This window comes from Setaria italica, chromosome IX, assembly GCF_000263155.2.
Source record: "Setaria italica strain Yugu1 chromosome IX, Setaria_italica_v2.0, whole genome shotgun sequence".
Lineage (NCBI taxonomy): Eukaryota > Viridiplantae > Streptophyta > Magnoliopsida > Poales > Poaceae > Setaria > Setaria italica.
In genome coordinates this window covers 37,095,592-37,116,700 of record NC_028458.1, presented here as the reverse complement: position 1 = coordinate 37,116,700, position 21,109 = coordinate 37,095,592, and the positions used below count along the sequence as shown (strand labels likewise).

At 44.4% G+C, this 21,109-nt stretch overlaps 2 protein-coding genes and 1 pseudogene across 2 annotated transcripts; 2 read left to right on the top strand and 1 right to left on the bottom strand.

Annotated features, from left to right (window-relative positions):
* Positions 1–444: 444 nt before the first annotated feature.
* LOC101779336 lies at positions 445–872 on the bottom strand. Its single transcript, XM_004983596.2, has one exon. It carries the CDS (start codon positions 870–872, stop codon positions 573–575), a length of 300 nt encoding a protein of 99 aa, XP_004983653.1. The 3' UTR covers positions 445–572.
* Positions 873–6,657: 5,785 nt separating this feature from the next.
* Positions 6,658–9,439, top strand: LOC101778516 (hexose carrier protein HEX6). Its single transcript, XM_004983594.3, has 3 exons — positions 6,658–6,946; positions 7,611–7,930; positions 8,197–9,439. The coding sequence occupies exons 1-3, from the start codon at positions 6,811–6,813 to the stop codon at positions 9,289–9,291; spliced, it is 1,551 nt and encodes a 516-aa protein (XP_004983651.1). The 5' UTR covers positions 6,658–6,810; the 3' UTR covers positions 9,292–9,439.
* Positions 9,440–11,027: 1,588 nt separating this feature from the next.
* LOC101778119 lies at positions 11,028–14,768 on the top strand (annotated as a pseudogene).
* Positions 14,769–21,109: the final 6,341 nt, after the last annotated feature.

Sequence of the window (21,109 nt, the reverse complement as noted above, 5' to 3'; positions counted from 1 at the left end):
TTACCAAACATTTTGCAAAACGGTTTCAGCTTCACTAAAAAAGTCACTCCACCGAAGAAGCCGAAGCCGAAGCCGTTTTATGAGAAGCCGAAGCTCTACCAAACGGGACCTTATTATGACTTCTGAAACAAGTCCAAAGTTAGAATCTCATGTCACTCGCTGCCTCACAGGCGCTACAAGATCAAAGGATTTCTTCAGACCCATAGAAATCCAGTGATCTTGCGGCACCAGTGAGGCAGCAAAGTATTGGTCCAGCCTTCTTAGCGGTTTACCAGGTCACCCCTAACTGAACAAAAATCATCACTAACATAGAACCTTGGTTCATGAGATAAGTGCTATCTTGCAGCAGGCTGTCAGAAGAGCATTAGTTGCTCATGTGCGTAACCACTACAGATTACAATCCTCCAGGGCAGTATCTAAGGCCAAAAAAAAGTCCCAGGCATTGTTATCGATATCTCAACATCATCAGCCTAGCACATCACCGCATAGATAAGTTACAAAAGACGTTATGATCAAATAATGTGTTAGCCATGACGTCGGAAGTCAACAGCTGTTATCTCTGGAATGAGTTGCTATTGCAATCTCTTCTTCTTGCCTTGCATCTGGTCCTCATTGAACATAACAATGTCATCGTCGTCATCTTCAACGATTTGTGCACTACTAGAACCAACATCTGACTTATTCTGGAGGGCATCAAAATTTTCCTTTGACTCTAGTATTTCATTCAGCTTGCGCTTCATTCCAGGTTTCACTGATGCATCCTCGGCGGTGCTGTCAACATCATCTGCACTGGATGAAGACGGAACCGATCTTTTGTCACCATTACTGGTAATTTGCTTATCCACTGGACCAGACCAGCCAGCGAGAACCATTCCATCAGGCTCTTTCTCCTCATCAAACTCATCCCTGCATTGGCCATTCAATAAATGAATACAAGTTCACGTGCAATGTACAGTATTACAACTTATAGTTACAATTTCATATCTATAATACACAAAGCAATTTGTTATCCAGTACTTCATTATATATCTAGCATAGAACATTTCTATAAAAGGGTTTGTTTGGATCCAAGTGTTAATGGATGAAAGTGCTAAAGTTTAGCACCCCTATGTATTAGCCCATCCAAACGGAACGGCTAATGGGAGGGATAAACTTTAACCCACTCTCAAAAAGGTGCAAAAGCATTAACTGGTGGGGAGGAGCTAATGGGTGCTAATGGCTCGTGAAAAGACAAAAAGGGGATGTTTCCTCAAAAAAGACAAAAAGGGGGGAGAGAAAGGGAGGAGGTGAGGAGATAAAATGGCAAAAATAACTTTTCATGAACTTTAGCTCTATCCATTAGCCATATTTTCAAACGGGAGTGCTAATAGATGGAAGTACTGTGGATGGGCTAAAAGCTAAGGGCTTGTTTGGTTTCACATGCTTATGCATAAGCAACTTAAAATAAGCAAATAAGTTGCTTATGAAACCAATCACTCTTGCTTATGAGGTTGCTTATGGGGTTGCTTAAAATAAGCACATAAGCAACACAAGAGCTGCTTATTTTGCTTATGAGGTGCTCTTTACCCCCTACCCTCATTTACTCCCCCTTTTTCTCTCCCCCCGTCCGCACTCTCTCCCCCCAGATCCTGTTTCTCTCTCTCCCCCCGTCCGCACTTTCTCCCCCCAAATCCCCTTTCTCTCTCTCATTCTCTCCCCCAAAACTCGCTCCCCTGCGTCCCGTGCGCCATCCCTGGCAGCGGCGCCCCTGCGCCATCCCTCCGTCGGCGCCCCTGCACCATCTCTTCAACGGTCGTTTCCACTCTCTCCGACCCTGCGCCATCCCTCCGTCTCGCCGGCGACAGCCCTGCCACAACACCTTATCCACCGCCGCCCACCTCTGCATAGTCCCCACCGCCGCCGCCCCCTCACTATTCAGCTTCGCTTGCCGCCGTCCCCCCTTGCGCACCCATGTCGCCGACGGGCCGTGTGCTTCGAAGCTAGCGACGGCCCCTTGCGCATCCAAGGCACCGCCCCCTTCCGCATCGACGCCACCGACGGGCCCTGCACCTCCAAGCCACCCCACCCCCTGTTCAATCTCGATCCAAGTGAATCTCCATCCGTCGCCGGCCGAGGTCCTCCAGCCACATCTCGATCCGCCGCCGGCCGAGGCCCTCCAGCCACATCTCGATCCGCCGCCGGCCGTGGTCCTCCAGCCACATCTCGATCCACCGTCGGCCATGTTCCGCAACCCAGCCCCAAACCTAAAATCATGGACGGTTACCGTGATTTTTTTTCGCAGGGGGCTCATCCTCGGCAGGTCCATCCTTCCCTCAACCCCCTGACGTCCTCGACCCCAATGAGTTGGAGCTCCTGTCCCAATGGCCGCAGCAACCACGGGCAGCTCCTAGTGTATCGTTAGGGAGGGTTGGGATGGGGAATCTTGATCTCAACTCGCAGCAAGAGGAATTCCCCTACATCGATGAGTACTCGGCATTACTCGATCATGGAAGAGGGCGTGGCGATGGTGGGAGACTAGGCTCGTTTCAACCTCCCCGTCAACGTGCAAGTGGTGTTCCAATCGGCCGGATAAGGAGTGCTACACGAGGTAGTCGCTGTGCTCGTGGAAAGAGTGTCAGCGCTTCACATTCGCCGGCCGCAGGTTCACATTCTTTCCTTCATCATGATTATGGTATGGTTCATTTGTATGGGAGACTTGTAGATATGTTGTACATGTGTTGTCCAATGCTACTGTTGGGAGAATTGAAACAATTTAGACATGTTCCAATGCTACTGTCCAATGCTACTGTAGGTATGGTTAGTTGTTTGTACAAATGTTGTAGATGCCATGTGTTGTGCAATTCTAATGTTGGGAGCCTTCAAACAATTTAGGCATTTGACGAGAATTTACAAACAATTCTGATTTAGTTGTTTCACTCAATTAGTTATTTGACTCAATTAGAACTTGAAAAAATTAATCAGAAGCAATTAATCAGAAGCAATTTAGTTATTTGACTCAATTAGAATTGCACACTCAATTAGAATTGTGTGTGCAATTTAGTTATTTGACTCAATTTAGAAACTATCAGACTTGATTGTGTGCAATTCTAATGTACATTTCTGATGTAGTTGTTTCACTCAATTAGTTATTTCTGATTTAGTTATTTGTGTGTACAATTTAGTTATTTCACTCCATTTATAAACAATCAGAATTGAGTGTGTGCAATTCTAATGTACATTTCTGATTAAGTTATTTGATACAATTTAGTTATTTGACTCAATTAAGAATTCAAACTCAGTCCTGATCTGATTTTTTTCCATGAAGTGTGTGCAACAATCATGATCTATTTAACTGTGTGCTTACTGTTTGGACCATATTTTCAAAACTGTAGGTGCAAGTCCTCCCCTCCGTCCACCAGTTCGGAGAAGGTTATCTCAATTCAGTGGCTGCAGACGTGGCACATCTAATTCAGGTGCAATAAACTTTCCATCGTTCACGAACACGGTGGATGAAGAAGAGATGGATAATGAAGATGTTGACTCCTTACCTTCTGTAAGCATTCTTATCTTAGCTACCTTTCCATGGTCATGTGTGTTAGAAAAGAACAATTTGAGCTATATTTATCTTCCCATGTTATGTGTTAGAACAAGTATGACAAGGCAAATTGGAGCGCAAAAAACACCAGTATCTTTTGTGAACTATCTGTCGAGCAAATAAGGCTAGGAAATTGCCTAGATGGGAAGATGAATACAAGGGGTTACAAAGAAATTGTACAAAAATTCAAAAAAAAGGACAAACCTGAACCATGCCCCCAAACAATTCAGAAATAGATGGACACAATGCAAGAAACTTTATGAATTCTATAAGTTTGCAATGTCACAGTCAGGATTAGGTAGAAAAGCAAATGGTGCCATTATAGCTGACGATCAGTGGTGGAAAGATAACATTAAGGTATTCTTGTTTCCTGAAGAAATTTTAGTATAAGGTTATATGTTTGTGAAAGATCTTAATTGCTGTTTTCTTTTATATTACAGAGTTCAGAGTGCATGATATTTTCAAGATATATGCCACACTATATTGATGACTTACAGGAGATGTACCAGAAGGTGGTTGTGGATGGGAATTCGTCGACCGTACCTGGAAATGTACCAGAAGATGATCTTGACCTCGAGAAAGATGGAACTGATGTACCAGAAGATGATCTTGACCTTGAGAAAGATGGAACTGATGTCTATGCAAGTCCATTGAGTAATAGCAGTCGCAAGAGGAGTTCTAGCACAAAAGATACAGCATCTAGTCCGCCAAAGAAGGGGAAAAATCAGTTCCTACACATATTCAAGGGTCTTGTCCACACCATGCAAGCTGGCAGCTCTGAAGACTCAAACACAATAAGAGTTAAGATGGAGTTAAAGATGAAGCAGAGGGAAATGGAGATGGAAGCAAGGAGGAAGCAAAAGGAGATGGAGATGGAATATAGGAGGAAGGAAAAGGAGATGGAGATGCAAGAAAGATGGAAAATTTAGGAAAGGGAAGATTATGAGATAGAACAAAGCATCAACATGGCAAGGGAATGTGGAGCATCAGATGGTACAGAAGAACTTTTCATGGCCACTGAGTTGTTTGCCACAAGATACAACCGAACTATTTTTTCCAACATTAACACAAATGAAGCTAGGTTGACATTGCTGAAAATGAAGTGCATCAGGAACAAGTCAAGCTACTGACCACTTAGATTGAAGTTGCTTGAGAGGAACAGAAATAATGTTTGAACTATTTGAACTATCTTGTTTTGTGAACCCTTGTTATGTGTGAGCAATTTTATTTTGTGAACCCATCAGACCTGTGACATCTGTTATATTTGTCATCCCATTTGTGTGTCATCTGTTATATTTATGATAAGATTTATGTGTCATGTGTTGTATTTGTGAGCCATTTTAGTTATTTGTGATTTGTGTTCATGAAGTCTGATCGTTTTTATTTTGTTTGTACAGATTCCTACTGATCACTCTTCATCGTCGTCTGATTTCTGATGAAGAGTGGCTGAAAAGACGGAAGAGGAGGAGGAGGGCACTTACTACTATTTGCGCAGCTGTCGGTATGTATTATTACAACACATACCTAGACAAAGCTAAATATAGGTTGCAAACCAAACTGGTTATGAATGGGTTATTACTACACTAGGAAATAGGACATCTTGCTATAACATGTTCAGGATGAGTAGGGATGTGTTTGATAGGCTACACAATATCCTAGTCCAATCTTATGGGTTAAAGTCAACAAGGAGGATGACATCAGTAGAGTCTTTAGCTATGTTTGTGTGGATTTGTGGTGCCCCCCAAACCATGAGGTAAGCTGAGGATCGTTTTGTTAGGTTAACTGAAACATGCAGTAGAAAGTTTGAGAAGTATTGCGTAGTGTTTGCAAGCTAGCAGGTGATATCATTAGACCAATGGATCCAACATTTAGTACCGTGCATCATAGACTGCAATCACCACGGTTCTCCCCCTACTTTGATAATTGCATTGGAGCAATAGATGGAACACATGTGCCTGTTGTTGTGCGAGTGGACAAGGTTGTCCAACATTCGGGACGATATGGGTACACCAGCCAGAATGTATTAGCAATATGTGATTTCGACATGAGATTTACTTTTGTTGTCGCCGGATGGCCTGGATCGGTGCATGACATGAGAGTCTTCAAAGATGCATTGATCAAGTACGGCGACAAGTTTTCTCATCCGTCTGAAGGTGCTTCCCTATTCTATGATCCAATACTTGTCACAATAGCTATCCATGAGTTGAATATAACACGAAAATAAATGATTGTGCAGGAAAATTTTATCTGGTGGACTCTGGGTACCCAAACAGACCGGGTTATCTTTCACCATACAAGGGTACGAAATATCATATCCCAGAGTTTCGACAAGGACCACTCCCAAGAGGTAAAAAAGAGCTTTTCAATTATGCCCATTCATCACTAAGGAATGTGATTGAGAGGTCTTTTGGAGTTTTGAAAAACAAATGGCGTATTTTGCGTGATTTACCGGCATATCCAATGGCAAAGCAAAGCAACACAATTATCGCTTGCATGGCAATTCATAACTTCATTAGAGAGAGTGCACTTGCTGATGTGGACTTTGAGAGGGTGGATCATGATGAATGCTATGTGGCGTCTTCGGACGCATCGTCGTCACAAAACAATGCGGATACTAGTCAACACGGGGACGAAGATTAGGACATGAACCAATTTAGGGATTGGATTGCCGATGGACTGTTCAATAGATCGTAGCTTTATTGTTTTGTAACGATGTTATTTGTAGAATGTTGAACAACATTTGATTTGAATAAAAATTTAGCTCCTAGCACCGTGGCAGCCAAAGAAAATTCCGAAGAAAAACAGGATGCTGGCTCCGAGCACCGTGGCAGCCAACATACTGGAATTGGCGCCAACTGCATCTGGTGCCAAGGGCCAGGCAACTCCTGGCGCCAACTTCATCTAGCGCCAAGGGTCAGGGTAATTATTAGGGGTATATTGAAATGGGATGGCATGTACTTATTAGGGGCAAATATGTCAATAGCAGCCTCGTTTAATGCAGATAAGCAACCCAAACTAAACACCTAGAGCTAAAAATAAGCAACTACAATAGTTGCTTATAATAAGCAACGGAAACCAAACAGATCCTGAACTATGAGACCCTAGTACAGACCCTAGTACGAGAGCCAGTGTGGCGCTTCGGTCAATAAACCAGCTCACGAAGCCACCAACCTGCCGGCGACTAGAGGCCTAGAGGGGCAGGAGGAGCTAGAGCAGCAGCCGTGAGGGATCAATCGATGGAGATCGAGGATGCTGCTGCTCCGGCGGCCGGCCGGGTGGAGTACGGCGGCCGCGTGACGCCGTTCCTGGTGCTGTCGTGCGTCCTCGCCTGCTGCGGCGGCTTCCTCTTCGGCTACGACCTCGGCATCTCCGGTTCGTCCCGGTCGTTGCCATATTTACTTCCACTGTGTTTATCTGAAACGATGATTCGGTACTGCCATCAGTAGTAAATCGAGATGAAAGATTGTTTGATTAATTGAGATGGCTCGGTCGGGGATACGGGGCCGGCAAGCCGACGTACGAAGTCTGTTTCAGTTAAGGCTTTCTTCTTCACCAATATTGCTTGCCAACTTTGCTGCTCCTATGGTCTAGTGCATTTCATCTCTGAGAAGATAATACCCTTCTCCTCTGAGTGCTTTCCGTTGTTTCCTTTTTCGTTCACTTTAGCACATGGAAAGAAAAGGTTTCAAGGAGGAAAGTAGTACTAGTGCAGGTTATTTTATAAGCAGTAGTGCTATGCGCTTGAGGCCTATGAAATGTGGCTTTGGTGTATGATCATCTAGCTAATATGGTACAAGTTTTGCAAACTGTGTTCATGAAAAATGCTTAAAGTTGGACATGTCTATCAGCTGAAGTGGACCAGAGAAACTTGCCAATATCTGTCATTTCTTCTTTTTGCATGACAAAACGGTGGAAACAATTCACAGGATTTTTTTTTCATAGAATTGGTGAACAATTGACAATATCCTAAATTCTATGCGTGTATCCCAAATTTTCCTTAAAATTCATGCCACGAGCTTCTTTGTGTGTGTAACAGGTGGTGTTACCTCAATGAACTCCTTCCTGAAGAGGTTCTTCCCGGAGGTGTACCGCCAGAAGCAGGACAGCAAAGTGAGTCACTACTGCCAGTTCAACAGCGAGCTCCTCACCCTGTTCACGTCGTCCCTGTACATAGCTGGCCTTGTGGCTACTCTGGTTGCATCATCCATCACAAGGAAGTTTGGTCGCCGAGCATCAATGCTGATTGGCGGCGCCTTCTTCATCGCAGGATCAGTGTTCGGTGGTGCAGCTGTTAATGTTCCTATGCTGCTCCTCAACCGAATTTTACTCGGAATAGGTCTCGGATTCACTAACCAGGTAACCTTGTAAGGAGTACTGAAATTAGTATAGCACATATATAGTTCAAGAAATCATAAATCAGTTATAGTAATTTTGGCAGACGTGTAGAATACTTTTGACTTGAAGGAAATCAAGGCACTCTCTTAATCAACCACATACAGTTTAAGTAACAAAGCTTTTAATTGTACAAATCATGGTCTTTTTGTTCAGGAAATGGGAACAGCAACTTCATGACAGGAATGTACTAATAACCTAATATCTTTCTATGAAAATTACATTTGCAGTCAATCCCATTGTACCTGTCAGAAATGGCGCCACCTCAATACCGTGGGGCAATCAACAATGGCTTTGAACTTTGCCTCAGCCTTGGAATTCTCTGTGCAAACATCCTCAACTATTTCGTTGTGAAAATTAAAGCAGGGTGGGGCTGGAGGATATCTCTGTCCATGGCTGCACTCCCTGGTGCATTCCTGACCATGGGTGCAATCTTCCTCCCTGAGACACCAAGCTTCATAATACAGCATGATGGTGATGCCGACAAGGCAAGGGTTCTTCTGCAAAAGCTGCGTGGAACGGAATCGGTCCAGAAGGAGCTTGATGACTTAGTCTCTGCTAGCAATCTCTCAAGGACAACCCGGTATCCATTCAGAAATATATTCAAGAGGAAGTACAGGCCACAATTGGTGATAGCACTGCTGATCCCTTTCTTCAATCAGGTCACTGGGATCAATGTGATAAACTTTTATGCTCCAGTTATGTTCAGGACAATAGGTCTCAAGGAGAACGCATCCCTCCTCTCTTCGGTGGTCACACGCCTCTGTGCAACATTTGCGAACATTGTAGCCATTATCCTGGTTGACAGGAGTGGGCGCAGGAAGCTTCTCCTCGTAGGCAATATCCAGATGATCTTGTCGCTGTTCACTGTGGGCGCAATTCTAGCTGCAAAGTTTAAGGACCATGAGGAAATGGACAAGGACTATGCATACCTAGTGTTGATCATAATGTCTGTGTTTGTTGCAGGCTATGGATGGTCTTGGGGGCCTCTCACATTCTTGATCCCTTCTGAGGTTTGTCCACTTGAGATTAGTAGATCAGCAGGGCAGAGCATTGTAGTTGCTGTGACTTTCTTGATGACATTTGTGATCAGCCAGACATTTCTTGCGATCCTCTGTCGCATCAAGTCCGCGACGTTCTTTGTCTTTGGTGCATGGATCTGCTTGATGACTCTATTTGTTTATATGTTCCTTCCGGAGACAAAAAGGTTGCCCATGGAGCAGGTAAAGCATGTCTGGAGGAGGCACTGGTTCTGGAAGAAGATTGTGAGGGAAGAACAAGAGGAAAAGAAACAAGCAGGGACAATAGCTTTGTCGAGTTCCTAGTGTTTTCCTGAATTGAGCTGTGTTAGATCAAGCCTGCAAAGGAAACACAGTATATATGATTTTAGTTACCAGATGTAACTGCACGGTATATTTATTGTATCTAACTACTGTACTTGGCTGGTCTATTGCCGTTTTCAGTTCAACTTCCTATAGCTGGCCATTCCAATTTCCAAACCGTATAAACAAAAGCTGAAAAGCTGAAACGGCTGATTTGTTGTGAGAGAAAAATACTGTTTGGTGGCTGATAAGCCGGCTGAATAAGCTGAAGCGAACAGGCTAGTAGTCCTGCCATATATTTCATGTTCAGCTGTACAAAATGAAAAACTAGCTAATATGCTGACTATCCTGAAATCATTGATGAACACGGAGACAAATATGTTCTGGTGATAAGAGCCGCTTCAGTTCAGGGAAAACATGACAGGTCTGCGATGCGGAATTATTGATCTTGCTAGCCAAACAATCTTGGCATATCCCATACTTTTCGCAGTCGGAAGTGCGCACAAAGCTCTAGATATTACCTCCGCTAGCTGCATGGAGATGGAGTGGTCCCTGAAGTTGGCTCGGATATGGAGATGTGGGCGGAGGATACGAGGAGCGGGGCTGGGAGGGCTGAGATGGACAGAGCTGCAGGGTAGGATCGGCCCTGTTCCGCTCCAGGCAGTGCCCGCAGCACGCCGGCAAGTCCATCTCGCCGGCAGTGCGGCAGCGGAGACGGCGCGGAGGATCGGATCTGACGATTGGATTGGATTGGTGCCTACTGCCTGCCCGGCCCAATCACCTTTTTGGTCCTGTTTTCAGTTTGGGCTTGGCCCAGCTAATGAGTGAGATAATCCACATGTTTATTCGGCTCAGTTATGAACCACACCCGAAAAAAGGCCCATGATAACAGAAGCTACTGAAATCTCAAAAGAAAAGGGGAGGTAACCGATTTTTTTTTGTTGTTTAAAGATTCTCATTTCAAAATTTGTACCTTTAGTTTAGCGCCATCCATGCTGGCACCGAGCGTCAGAGGGTTTGGCGCTAAGGTCGTTGCGCCGTCTGTGACGTGGGTGCTGACATAGTAGGGGGCTTGACGCCAGCGTCGATTGCGCCAAGCTTGGTGTCGTAGATCTTAGCGTCGAGCTGTTACCCCAGGGTTCGAACCTAGACCTTTGGGATAAGATGCGCACGTCCTAACCAGCTGAACCGTAGTGTGTGGTGCGCTCCTCGGAATAATTATACATATTTCATTCGAAACGCTACGACGCCAAGCTTAGCGTCAAGATCTACGGCGTCAAGTATGGCGCCATCGACGTTAGCGCCAAGCCCCCTACTATGTCAGCACCCACGTCACCGACAGCGCAACGATCTTGGCGCCAAATCCTCTGGTGTCGAGATGTGTAACCTTGGCGCCAGTGTGGATGGCGCTAAGCTAAAGGTCCAGATTTTGAAATATTTCCGTCAGGTGTGAGAATCTTAAAAAAAAAAAGAAGCTAAAAACCAAAAAAGTCGGGGAGGTAAGCTACTGGCAAGTGGGTCCTTATACGTATACTTTTTTATTCTTTTCCCTTTTTTTCCCTGTTAGTTACTCCGATCACAATCAAGAAACTTTCGCCAAAAAAAAATCGCAAACAAGAAACAAGAGAAGTCATGCCGTCAAAGCGTACTGGAGTTACTCGAAGCGGGGCAGCGGCCGGAGGCGGCGAGTGTGGACACGTCAGCACCAGCCCGAAAACGAGTAGCGCCAGTCGCCAATATTAGCCGCTACACTCCACGCCGCCGCCTGCCGAGGAGAAGCTGAAAGATGGATGGTGGTGGTGGCGGGCGGTAGGAGATAGAGCAGGACGAGAGGAGATGGCGATCGGGGCGTTCGTGGAGGGCGCTCCGGCGGACAGCGGGGAAGGGTACGGCCGCGTGACGCCGTTCGTGGTGCTCTCCTGCGTCGTCGCGGGAAGCGGCGGCGTCCTCTTCGGCTACGACCTCGGCATCTCCGGTTCGTACTTTCCGCGTGACTATTTCTGTACCTGCACGCGATTTGGTAGTGCCGTTAGTCGATCAGGAAGATGCAGAGGATTTGGTGATTGATTTTGGTGATTGGGCCTGAAAGATGCATGGGCCGAAACTGATGGTTCGGCATGCCGTTGCGTTTGGCCAGTTGCGGCTACACTCCACTTCTTCAGCTTGGTTTGGCCAGTTGCCACCAACAACAAGCTGCTACTGCATTCATCGCTGTGGATGAACACGAGACAATGCCCTTTTTATATGGAGTAAAAAAAGACGAGAGCTCGAGAAGGCTTCATAGAAAAAAAGTATTCGGATCACAATCCGCCCTTCATTGGTCATCACCATCCCAGAATCCTTATCGCACACTATTTTCAGTTGGAAATGTCTATAGGTTTCAGTCGAGCAGAGAAGGTAGCATACTAGCATTGCCTTTCTAGAACTGCAGGACCTGGCAACATCAAGCAGTTCCTGATTTGTCCAGTCAATTGAATTGGTGAATGTTTCATAATGTCAACGATTCTATGCATGGATTCCAAATAATTTAATTTTTCGTGAAATCACCTAAGGCTCGTGTGTCTGATAGGTGGTGTCACCTCAATGGACTCATTCCTGAAGAGGTTCTTCCCGGAGGTGTACCGTCAAAGTGAGCCACTACTGCGAGTTCAACAGCGAGCTCCTGACCTTGTTCACGTCCTCCCTGTACGTTGCTGGCCTTGTCTCAACTATGGTTGCAGCGTCCATCACAAGGAGGTATGGCCGCCGTGTGTCGATGCTCATCGGCGGCACCGTCTTCGTCACCGGATCAGTGTTCGGCAGTGCAGCTGTAAATGTCCCCATGCTGATCCTTAACCGAATTCTACTGGGAATTGGTCTGGGATTCACTAATCAGGTAAATTATGCTTGAACAATTTATTATCATGTGATATGGCGCATGTATAGTTCAAGAAATCATAAATCAGTAGTGCAGTACTTCTTTTGGCAGACTTGAAGAATAATTCAGATTTGAAGGAAACAAAGGCACTGCATGTGGTCAAGCGCGTGCAATATAAGTAAAAGAGACTTTGAATTGTTTACGACATGTTATATAGCTCAAGAAATCAGTACAACTTCGTGTCAGGCAACTTTTCTAGTATATTAGAAACATAAATGAACTGTGCAGGCCCGTACCAAAATTTTGGAGGCCTGGTGCGAAATACAAAATGAGATCCTATATTAAAAAATATGAATAACCAAAACATATTTAGATTTCATATTTCATTATATAACTCCATATGTTTTGCAATACTAAAAACTAGCATAAGCATTTCATGCTAAATGAGTAAAGAGTGAATCTTATCGACGTTCCTCTGTTGGCTCTGGGCTGTGGGCTTTGGAACATGGAAGAAGCGCATGTGGGCTTTGGAACATGGAAGAAGAACGTGGAAAGAGGTCAGCCAGCACTTAGGTGGTGATTAACTGCTCATTAGGCGGCCCTTCAATCTAGCAGGCCCGGCGCTGTCGCGCCGTTTGCACCGTATAATGTACGGGCCTGGAACTGTGCATGTATATCTTGCATGAACTCAAAAAATAATGTGTGGCTATGAAAACAGTGTCAGACTTGAAATGCAACCTTTCGTAGACAGGTCAAGTCTTTCATTGAGTTGGACTGAGTGACAAAAGACAAAGGGTTTTTGTGGGTGTAATTTGTTCCAGCTCCCAAGTTGGCAACGATTGACTGCCATAGTTGAGCAGCGACATGTTTGGCTTACGATGACATAAGTGTCATCGTTGTTGATGGATTGATCCATTAACCATAATCTGACAAGTGCCCATCTTTGTACGCATTCTTACAAACTCGTTGCTTTCTAAAGAATGTAGAACCTTTAAATTTTGGAGATAAAGTGATATGTATCAAGTGGAGATACAACACTGCTGGAAAGTAAAAGTGAGATTGCCATTTTAACTCCTAGTTTCAACTTTCTAGTTATATTTACTGGATAATAAGTAGATTAGCTAGTAGAAAAACATTGGATATTCAGAAATTCACTTTGTGCAAGAGAAAGGGAGATGAAAAGTATTAATGCAACAATAGCTTAATAGTACTGTCCTATAATCACATATTTTTAAAGAACACAAGGGTGATCAAGCATAGTTTCATTTTGTATTTTTGCATTAGAGGTAATATCTTCACCTGCAGCTTGTACTAGATGCATTTCTTATTTAATAATAATAGCTCCTTTTCTCACGGTGAACAAACAGAACTATACTAATATTGTACTGTGCAAATTGCCTTTGCAGTCAATCCTATTGTACTTGTCAGAAATGGCGCGACCACAATACCGTGGGGCAATCAACGATGGCTTTGAGCTTTGCATCAGCCTTGGCATTCTCTGTACAAACATCCTCAGCTATTTTGTCATAAAAATTACAGCAGGATGGGGATGGAGGATATCCCTATCCATGGCTGCCCTCCCTGCTGCATTCCTAACCATCGGCACAATCTTCCTCCCTGAGACACCAAGCTTCATAATCCAACGTGATGGTGACACTGACAAGGCAAGGATCCTGCTCCAGAAGCTGCGTGGAACAACCTCAGTCCAAAAGGAGCTTGATGACTTGGTATCTGCTAGTAACCTCTCAAGGACAATAAAGTATCCATTCGGAAAAATATGCAAGAGAAAGTACAGGCCACAGCTTGTGATAGCACTTCTGGTCCCATTCTTCAATCAGGTTACTGGGATCAATGTGATGAACTTCTATGCGCCGGTCATGTTCGGGACAATCGGTCTCAAGGAGACGGCGTCCCTCTTCTCCTCGGTGGTGACACGCCTATGCGCAACATGTGCCAACATCATAGCGATGATGGTGGTCGACAGGTTTGGGCGCAGGAAGCTCTTCATTGTAGGGGGTGTGCAGATGATCCTCTCTCAGTTCACTGTTGGTGCAATCCTGGCTGCAAAGTTCAAGGACTATGAGGACATGGACAATGAGTATGCATACCTAGTGTTGATCATAATGTGTGTGTTCGTTGCAGGCTTTGCGTGGTCATGGGGGCCCTCTCACATTCTTGGTCCCTGCTGAGGTTTGCCCACTGGAGATCAGGTCCACCGGACAGAGCATTGTTGTTGCTGTGGTTTTCTTGATGGCATTCGTGATCGGCCAGACTTTTCTTGAGGTTCTCTGTAGCATCAACTCGGCAACGTTCTTCATCTTCGGTGGGTGGATCTGCTTGATGACACTTTTTGTTTATCTGTTCTTACCGGAAACAAAGAAGCTGCCCATGGAGAAGATGGAGCAGGTCTGGAGGAGGCACTGGTTCTGGAAGAAGATTGTAGGGGAGGAAGTGGACAACAAACAAGCAGAATCAGGGAAAACAGCCCTGCCAGGCTTGTAGTGCTCTTCTGAATTGGAGTGCATTTAATCCAACCTGCAAAGAAAATATAGTATGGGATTGTGATTTAGGCCATGTTTAGTTATCCTCAAACTCCCAACTTTGATACTATGCAAAAAGAAGATTTCCCATCACATCAAACTTGCGGTACATGCATGGAGTACTAAATGCAGACGAAATTAAAAACTAATTGCACAGTTTTGTTGTACTTTGCGAGACGAATCTTTTGAGCCTAATTAGTCAATATTTGGACAATAATTCACAAATACAAACGAAACGTTATAGTGTGCTACAGTGCTGGTACAGTAATTTTGCACCTCCCAAATTGGTCAACTAAACAAGACTTTAGCATATGTAAGTGTATGGCTGTATGTAACTAGAGTAATTTACTGGTCGGTTGTCCTTGTCAGTTCCTATAACTGACTGTTTCAAATGGTGAGAATCTAGAAACATTATATAACAGGAATGTTGACAGACCTGTCGTAATTTTCTTTTCTGTTCAGTTGTAGAAGGAAGAATTACCTAATATGCCGATGATGCTGACATGACTGATCAGCACGACGACAAACACACATTACTGATAAAGTCACTTCAGTAAAGAAAAAGAGATTATATGGCTCCTAGCTGTGACCTAGACTCCTGACTCCTCCTTGCTTAGAGTGTATTAGATCAAACCCACAAGGGAAATATATAGATTGTACTTAGCTGATGTAAATAAATATAACAATTGACCACAAATAAATATAACAATTGACCACTCTGTTGTCGTTGTCGGTTGTTAATAGTGTATATGTACTGTTGCTATTTTTCCTTTTGTATATTTCTCCCTTCCTGTAGCTGTATATATTTGGACCTAGTGCCCCTATTATGAACACAAGTGCTATTCCTAACATGGTACAGAGCCAAACTAGGGTTAGGTTTCTTCTCAATCTGCTTTAGGGTTCCTTTTTTTTCCTTCGCATGTTGCACTTGCGTGCTCTTCTCTACCCGCCGGATCTCCTGCCGTCGCTCGTCCGACTGTCCGCCCGCCGGATCTCCCACCGCCGCTCGTCCGGTCGCCTGCGTCCGTGCACACCGCCGCCCGTCGCCTGCAGCCTCTCGTCCGGCTGTCCACCCGCCGGATCTTCTACCCGCCTGTGCCCGTGCGTCACCGTCGCCGGATTGCCCGCCCGAGCCTCTGTTTCTGTGCCGCTGTTCTGTGCCGCCCGTGAGGCTTTGTCAAGAAAAAGAGAAAAAAACCGCTTGCGCCGCTGTTCCTTTGCGCTCTCGCCGTCGCCCGCCGCTGCTCTACTTGCGCTCTCGCCGTCGCCATGGCTCCTTCGTCTCCTTCGTCTGGTGGTGTCCCAGTGTTACGTTGTCCGGTGCTATTCAATGGCACCAACTATCGAGATTGGGTTCCTTGTCTACGGATTCATATGCGTGGTCTTCGTCTTTGGGAGTTTCTAACTGGCGAGTTACCTTGTCCACCTTGTCCCATTGCTCCTACATACCCGGTGATTCCTGAGAAGCCTGTGATTTCAGAGAAGGCTACGATTGAAAAGATGGATCAGTTACTTGCTGCTTATGATGCGGATGTGGCGAAGCTGCTTGCTGATTATGATGATGGTCTTGCATCGTATGAGTCTTAGTTTACTGCATACTGGACATGAGTTGATGAAGATGCTCGAGCTGCTTCTATTCTTGTTGCTAGCATGGAGGACATGTTTTCAGCTGATATTGTTGAGCTTGATTTTGCACATCTCATGTGGGCCTTTCTTCGTAAGCGCTATGAGCCCACTGGTCAGTCTACCTTTCTTGCAGCCATTCATCAGGAGCAGCTTGTTCAACAGGGTGATGGTACAGTTGATGACTTCTATGCTCAGATTTCTACTATTTGGTGGCAGATTGACACTCTTGATCCTCAGTTGTCACCTAGAACTTCTCAGTCCTACCTAGGTCAGCAGCAGGCCCTTGAGCTTCGCCGCACCTACGATTTCTTGACGTGTTTTTGGGATGAGTTTGAGCCACTTCGTGCACAGCTGCTTGCTCGACATCCTTGTGTCTCTCTGATGGAGGCTCTTGCTGCTGTTCGTAATGAGGAGACTTGCCTTCTTGCTGCGATTGTTGCGGTACTCTTCAGTCTTGGCCGCCAACTCCTCCACTCGACCTACTGCTCCTTAACCTATGGTGCCTTCTTCTGAGAGTTGAGGGGGTGGAGGTCTTAAATGTGACTGGTGTGGCAAGGATAACCATGTAGAGGCATATTGTTACAAGAAGAAGAAGACTCAGTCTTGTGAGTCTCAGTCTCGCCGAGGTGGTCATTCTTCACAGGGTACTAGTGGTACTGGTAGTTCTGGTTCTGGAGGTCCTTAGAGGAGTTCTGCTGGTTCTGAGATACAGGAGATCATTAGGTTGCTCAGTCACCTTGTCTCCTCTACGCCACCAGGAGCTGCAGGTTCTGTGACTCAACCTTCTGCACCTACAGGTTCTACTGCTGCTTCTCAGTCTTCCATTCTGGGACCACCTTCCACATCTACTCTAGGTACTTGTCCATGGATTCTTGATTCTGGTGCTTCATTTCACCTGTCTTTCTTTCATACGTTCTCCATCTAGTTCTCCCACTGTTCATACAGCTGATGGTTCTTCTCTTCCCGTTGTAGGACATGTCACTCTCCTATTTGATTCTTTTCACGTCTCTGATGTTTCTTATGTTCCCGATTTGACCATGCAGCTCATGTCCGCTGGCCAGCTCACCGATCATGATTGTTGTGTTATTCTTGATCCTGATTTTTGTTATGTTCAGGATCATCGCACGGGTCAGCTAGTTGGTATTGGCCCTCATCGTCGTGATTCTCAGCGTCTTTGGGAGCTTGACTGGCTTCGTCTTCCTTTCGTTGCACCTGTCAGTCTAGTTGGCTTCGTTTTGGCTGCTTCGTCGACCTCGTCGTTTGATCAGTGGCATCATCGCTTGGGTCATCTATGTGGCTCTCATCTGTCTAGTTTGATTCATCGTGGTCTTTTAGGGTCGGTTTCAGGTCATGAGTCTTTAGCTCAGTGTCAGGGTTGTAGGTTGGGCAAGCAGATTCAGTTTCCCTATCATTCTAGTGAGTCTGTGTTACAACGTCCTTTTGATCTTATTCATTCGGATGTCTGGGATCCTGCTCCCTTTGTCTCTAAAGGAGGTCATCGATACTATATTATATTCATAGATGATTTTTCTCATCATATATGGATTTATTTTATGAAACATTGTAGTGAGACCTTATCTATCTACAAGACTTTTACTGCTATGATCCGCACTCATTTTGACACCTCTATTCGTGTTTTTCGTGCTAATTCTGCAGGAGAGTATCTTTCTATAGCTCTTAGTCAGGTTTTCTCTGAGCATGACACTCTTGCTCAGTTTTCTTGTCCTGGCACTCATGCTCAGAATGGTGTGGCCACCGCAAGCATCGTCATCTTCTTGAGACTACTTGTGGTCTTATGCTCACTTCTTCTGTTCCGCCTCATTTATGGGCTGGGCTGTGTCTATAACCACTTATTTGACTAACATTCAACCTTCTTCTACTCTTCATGGTGAGATTCCTTTTGAGCGTCTTACGAATAAGACGCTTGACTATTCCAGTCTTTGTGGCGGAACTGCCCAAATTAACTTGCTAAATCACACTTAAGTCGCCTGACACGCGACCATGTACTTTAAGCAAGTCAACTTGGTCGTCCGTCGGATTTCATCCGATAAACCACTTAACTTAGGATTGAGAAAGCAAAGCTCACACGAAGGTGAGTGGTTACAGAGATTACAACAGTCCATGCAGATTAAACAAGTGCATCGAATTATTACAACATCAAGTTCGAAATTCAAACATAGGTTGTAGAGTTTTCAAGCAGCAAAAATAAATAAGCGGAAGCTAAACGTCGTTGCATGATATCATGAAGAAGTCGATCATGACATCATTGATCTCTGTCCTCGCCGTTCGGGGAGGGATCCCACTCGACCGTCCAACCCAGAGGAAGTTGGGTAGGCTAAGTACCACTTGCAGCGAACTCAAAGGTATCAACATCACCTGCAAGGATGTGCCACAAGTAAGGCTGAGCAACTATGCTCAACGAGACTTACCCGACGGGTGGTAATTACTTCCACCAACACCTAGACATGCAAGTCTTTTTGGCTCTGGGGTTTATTTTTGCCAAATGCAACTAGAGTAGGTCCTTACTTTCAATATTTTAGCCACAAATTCTACGTTTATTTACCAGTCTAAGTTAGCAACTATACTAAACAAGCATAGTTTTCCATACAATTAATAACAAGTAACCACATTAAAATCATCATCATATTCCATTCTTACTCAGTGTAGCATGACGATCAAGTAGTCCCAAACTGTGAGAGGCAGACGAATTGATTCGAATTTCTTCACCATGCATGGCGACCTAATCCCACGACATCCGCGCACCACGAGTGGTCGCTTCATTTGTCAGCCGTTCCCGTCAATTCCCGGACCCGTGTCGGGTCCACTTCCCTTGGTACAAGGCTCCAAAGACCCGGACTACGCCGTACTATGACCGCATTTGTCACCACATGATGCACCAAGGGAAAACTAAGTTTCCAGAGACAGTGGCGCGATCCGCTCACGTCCCGGTTCAATCAGGTACTAGGCTTCCCCATTCCATACTAGGTATGAGATTAGTACTTTCAAATATTTGATCACGAACACTATGACATCTCGACCTTAGTCCAATTTCATGTAGACAGACGGGGCAATCCACCGACCACCAAAAATAGTTCATAGAGCCCTGCCTCGTCCATCGTCCTTATAGTTGCAACATAAGTAAAGCAATCAATTCCTATAATTCACGAGTGACAGGTAATCACTCGACTTTTACCGAGTCCTATTAAGCATTGCAACTATTCGACTTATCATACTAGTGTTCATGTCAAAGGGTACTAAGTTCATGCATCTAAGGTTTCAATCAACTCCTCGAAACGTAAATGCGCACTCAAAGCATCAATCATATTGCATGTATTTAAAATAGGTAATCATGCACCGGGGCTTGCCTTCACACTTGGAGTTAGCGAACTGGTCCTGGGCTTGTTCTGGCACGGGCTCGACTTCAACGTGGTGCAGATCTACTACGGCTTCTTCTTCCGACGCCGGGTGCAGCAAGGTTCACTTCTACACGAAATGCAAATGCAACAAGTTCAATCTTCCATGCTTTCTCATGCAGGATGCAAAACATGAATTATTGCGAAGTGTAAATTACATTACAACCACATTCACCTAAACAAGGTTCTAAATTTTCATTATCTTCATGAGGTAAGGTGTGTTGTGGTATAAACCCGGGGTTGATTTTGATGGTGATTGTGTACACATTTAAGGTTCTTATAACTTAGATCTTTACAAGGAAGGTGGGGTCATTCTAGGGTTGCTCAAGGTTCATTGGGAAAGTCATCCTGTTTCAGAATGTTTTTCTGTAGCTCTTCAGAAAATTATCATTATTATTACTTAGTGTTTCTTTCTTCCATTTAATTAGGTCCATCTTCCAAATTTTATTTTATTGACCAAACAGCAAGCTATGAAGCTACAAATTTAACAACAACTCAACTTTGTCAATGATAAGCTACTGTATAAATTTGAGATCCATTGGAGGTGCCTAAAAATAAATAAAATTGTTTTAGCACCCTAAGGTAGCCTGCACTTGACTATTTTTAACACGCAAACCATACTGAATTTGGGTAGGAAATTTTAACAATGAGTTATATGGGTGATACAGAGCCCTTGGTTAGTTTCTCATAATTTTTGGTGAAGGACCTCTATTTCACATATATTACTCCTATTTATCTTTCTCTAAAAAGGAGAGTGGGTTTTATTTACTTCCAGATAAGGTTTCATACTTTTCTTGTGAACTATACTTCATCACTGATTTACTCCATGTGGTTTCATATTTTTCTCAGCTCTGAATTAAATATGATGCAAAGGATCATTTTTACCTTAGATTGCAATTATAAAACTAAAACAGAGACTTAAACATCTGAGCTTGGCTCCAAATCATTTTTCCAAGCTTCTATTCTCTGAGACAAGCACTTGAGAGTTGGATTTACCTTTTTAGCATTTTTCTGCGATTTACTATGATTTAAGTAGCTTAAACAAGGATTAAATCGTATAACATTAATTCTAATAGAGACATGTGCCAAAAGTATTTTTAAAGAAAACTACACATTACACTGAGTCTACCAAAATTATTTGACATTTGCCGATTTTTCTACGAATTTTGGTGCATTTTCAAAGCTAAACCTATTTTCTGCTGGGAATAAACAATAAACCGAAATAGCTTTACAACCGGGCGCTTCTAAGCTTTCAAACTCACAACCACACCCTCGCTATTTACACTTAAGCCCTTGGCCGAGTTTTGCAATCACACTTATGCCCTTATGGCGGCGCGAGGCGGTAGGGCTGCGATTCCATCGGCTCGCTGGCGATTCCAGGGCAA

What these genes read in the sequence shown, in the direction of transcription:
- LOC101779336 (XM_004983596.2), bottom strand. Translation starts at nt 872, where the DNA reads ATGGTTCTCGCTGGCTGGTCTGGTCCAGTGGATAAGCAAATTACCAGT.
- LOC101778516 (XM_004983594.3), top strand. Translation starts at nt 6,811, where the DNA reads ATGGAGATCGAGGATGCTGCTGCTCCGGCGGCCGGCCGGGTGGAGTAC. An exon ending in CTACGACCTCGGCATCTCCG is followed by an intron (nt 6,947 to 7,610) that starts GTTCGTCCCGGT and finishes TGTGTGTAACAG; the next exon opens with GTGGTGTTACCTCAATGAAC. An exon ending in GTCTCGGATTCACTAACCAG is followed by an intron (nt 7,931 to 8,196) that starts GTAACCTTGTAA and finishes TTACATTTGCAG; the next exon opens with TCAATCCCATTGTACCTGTC.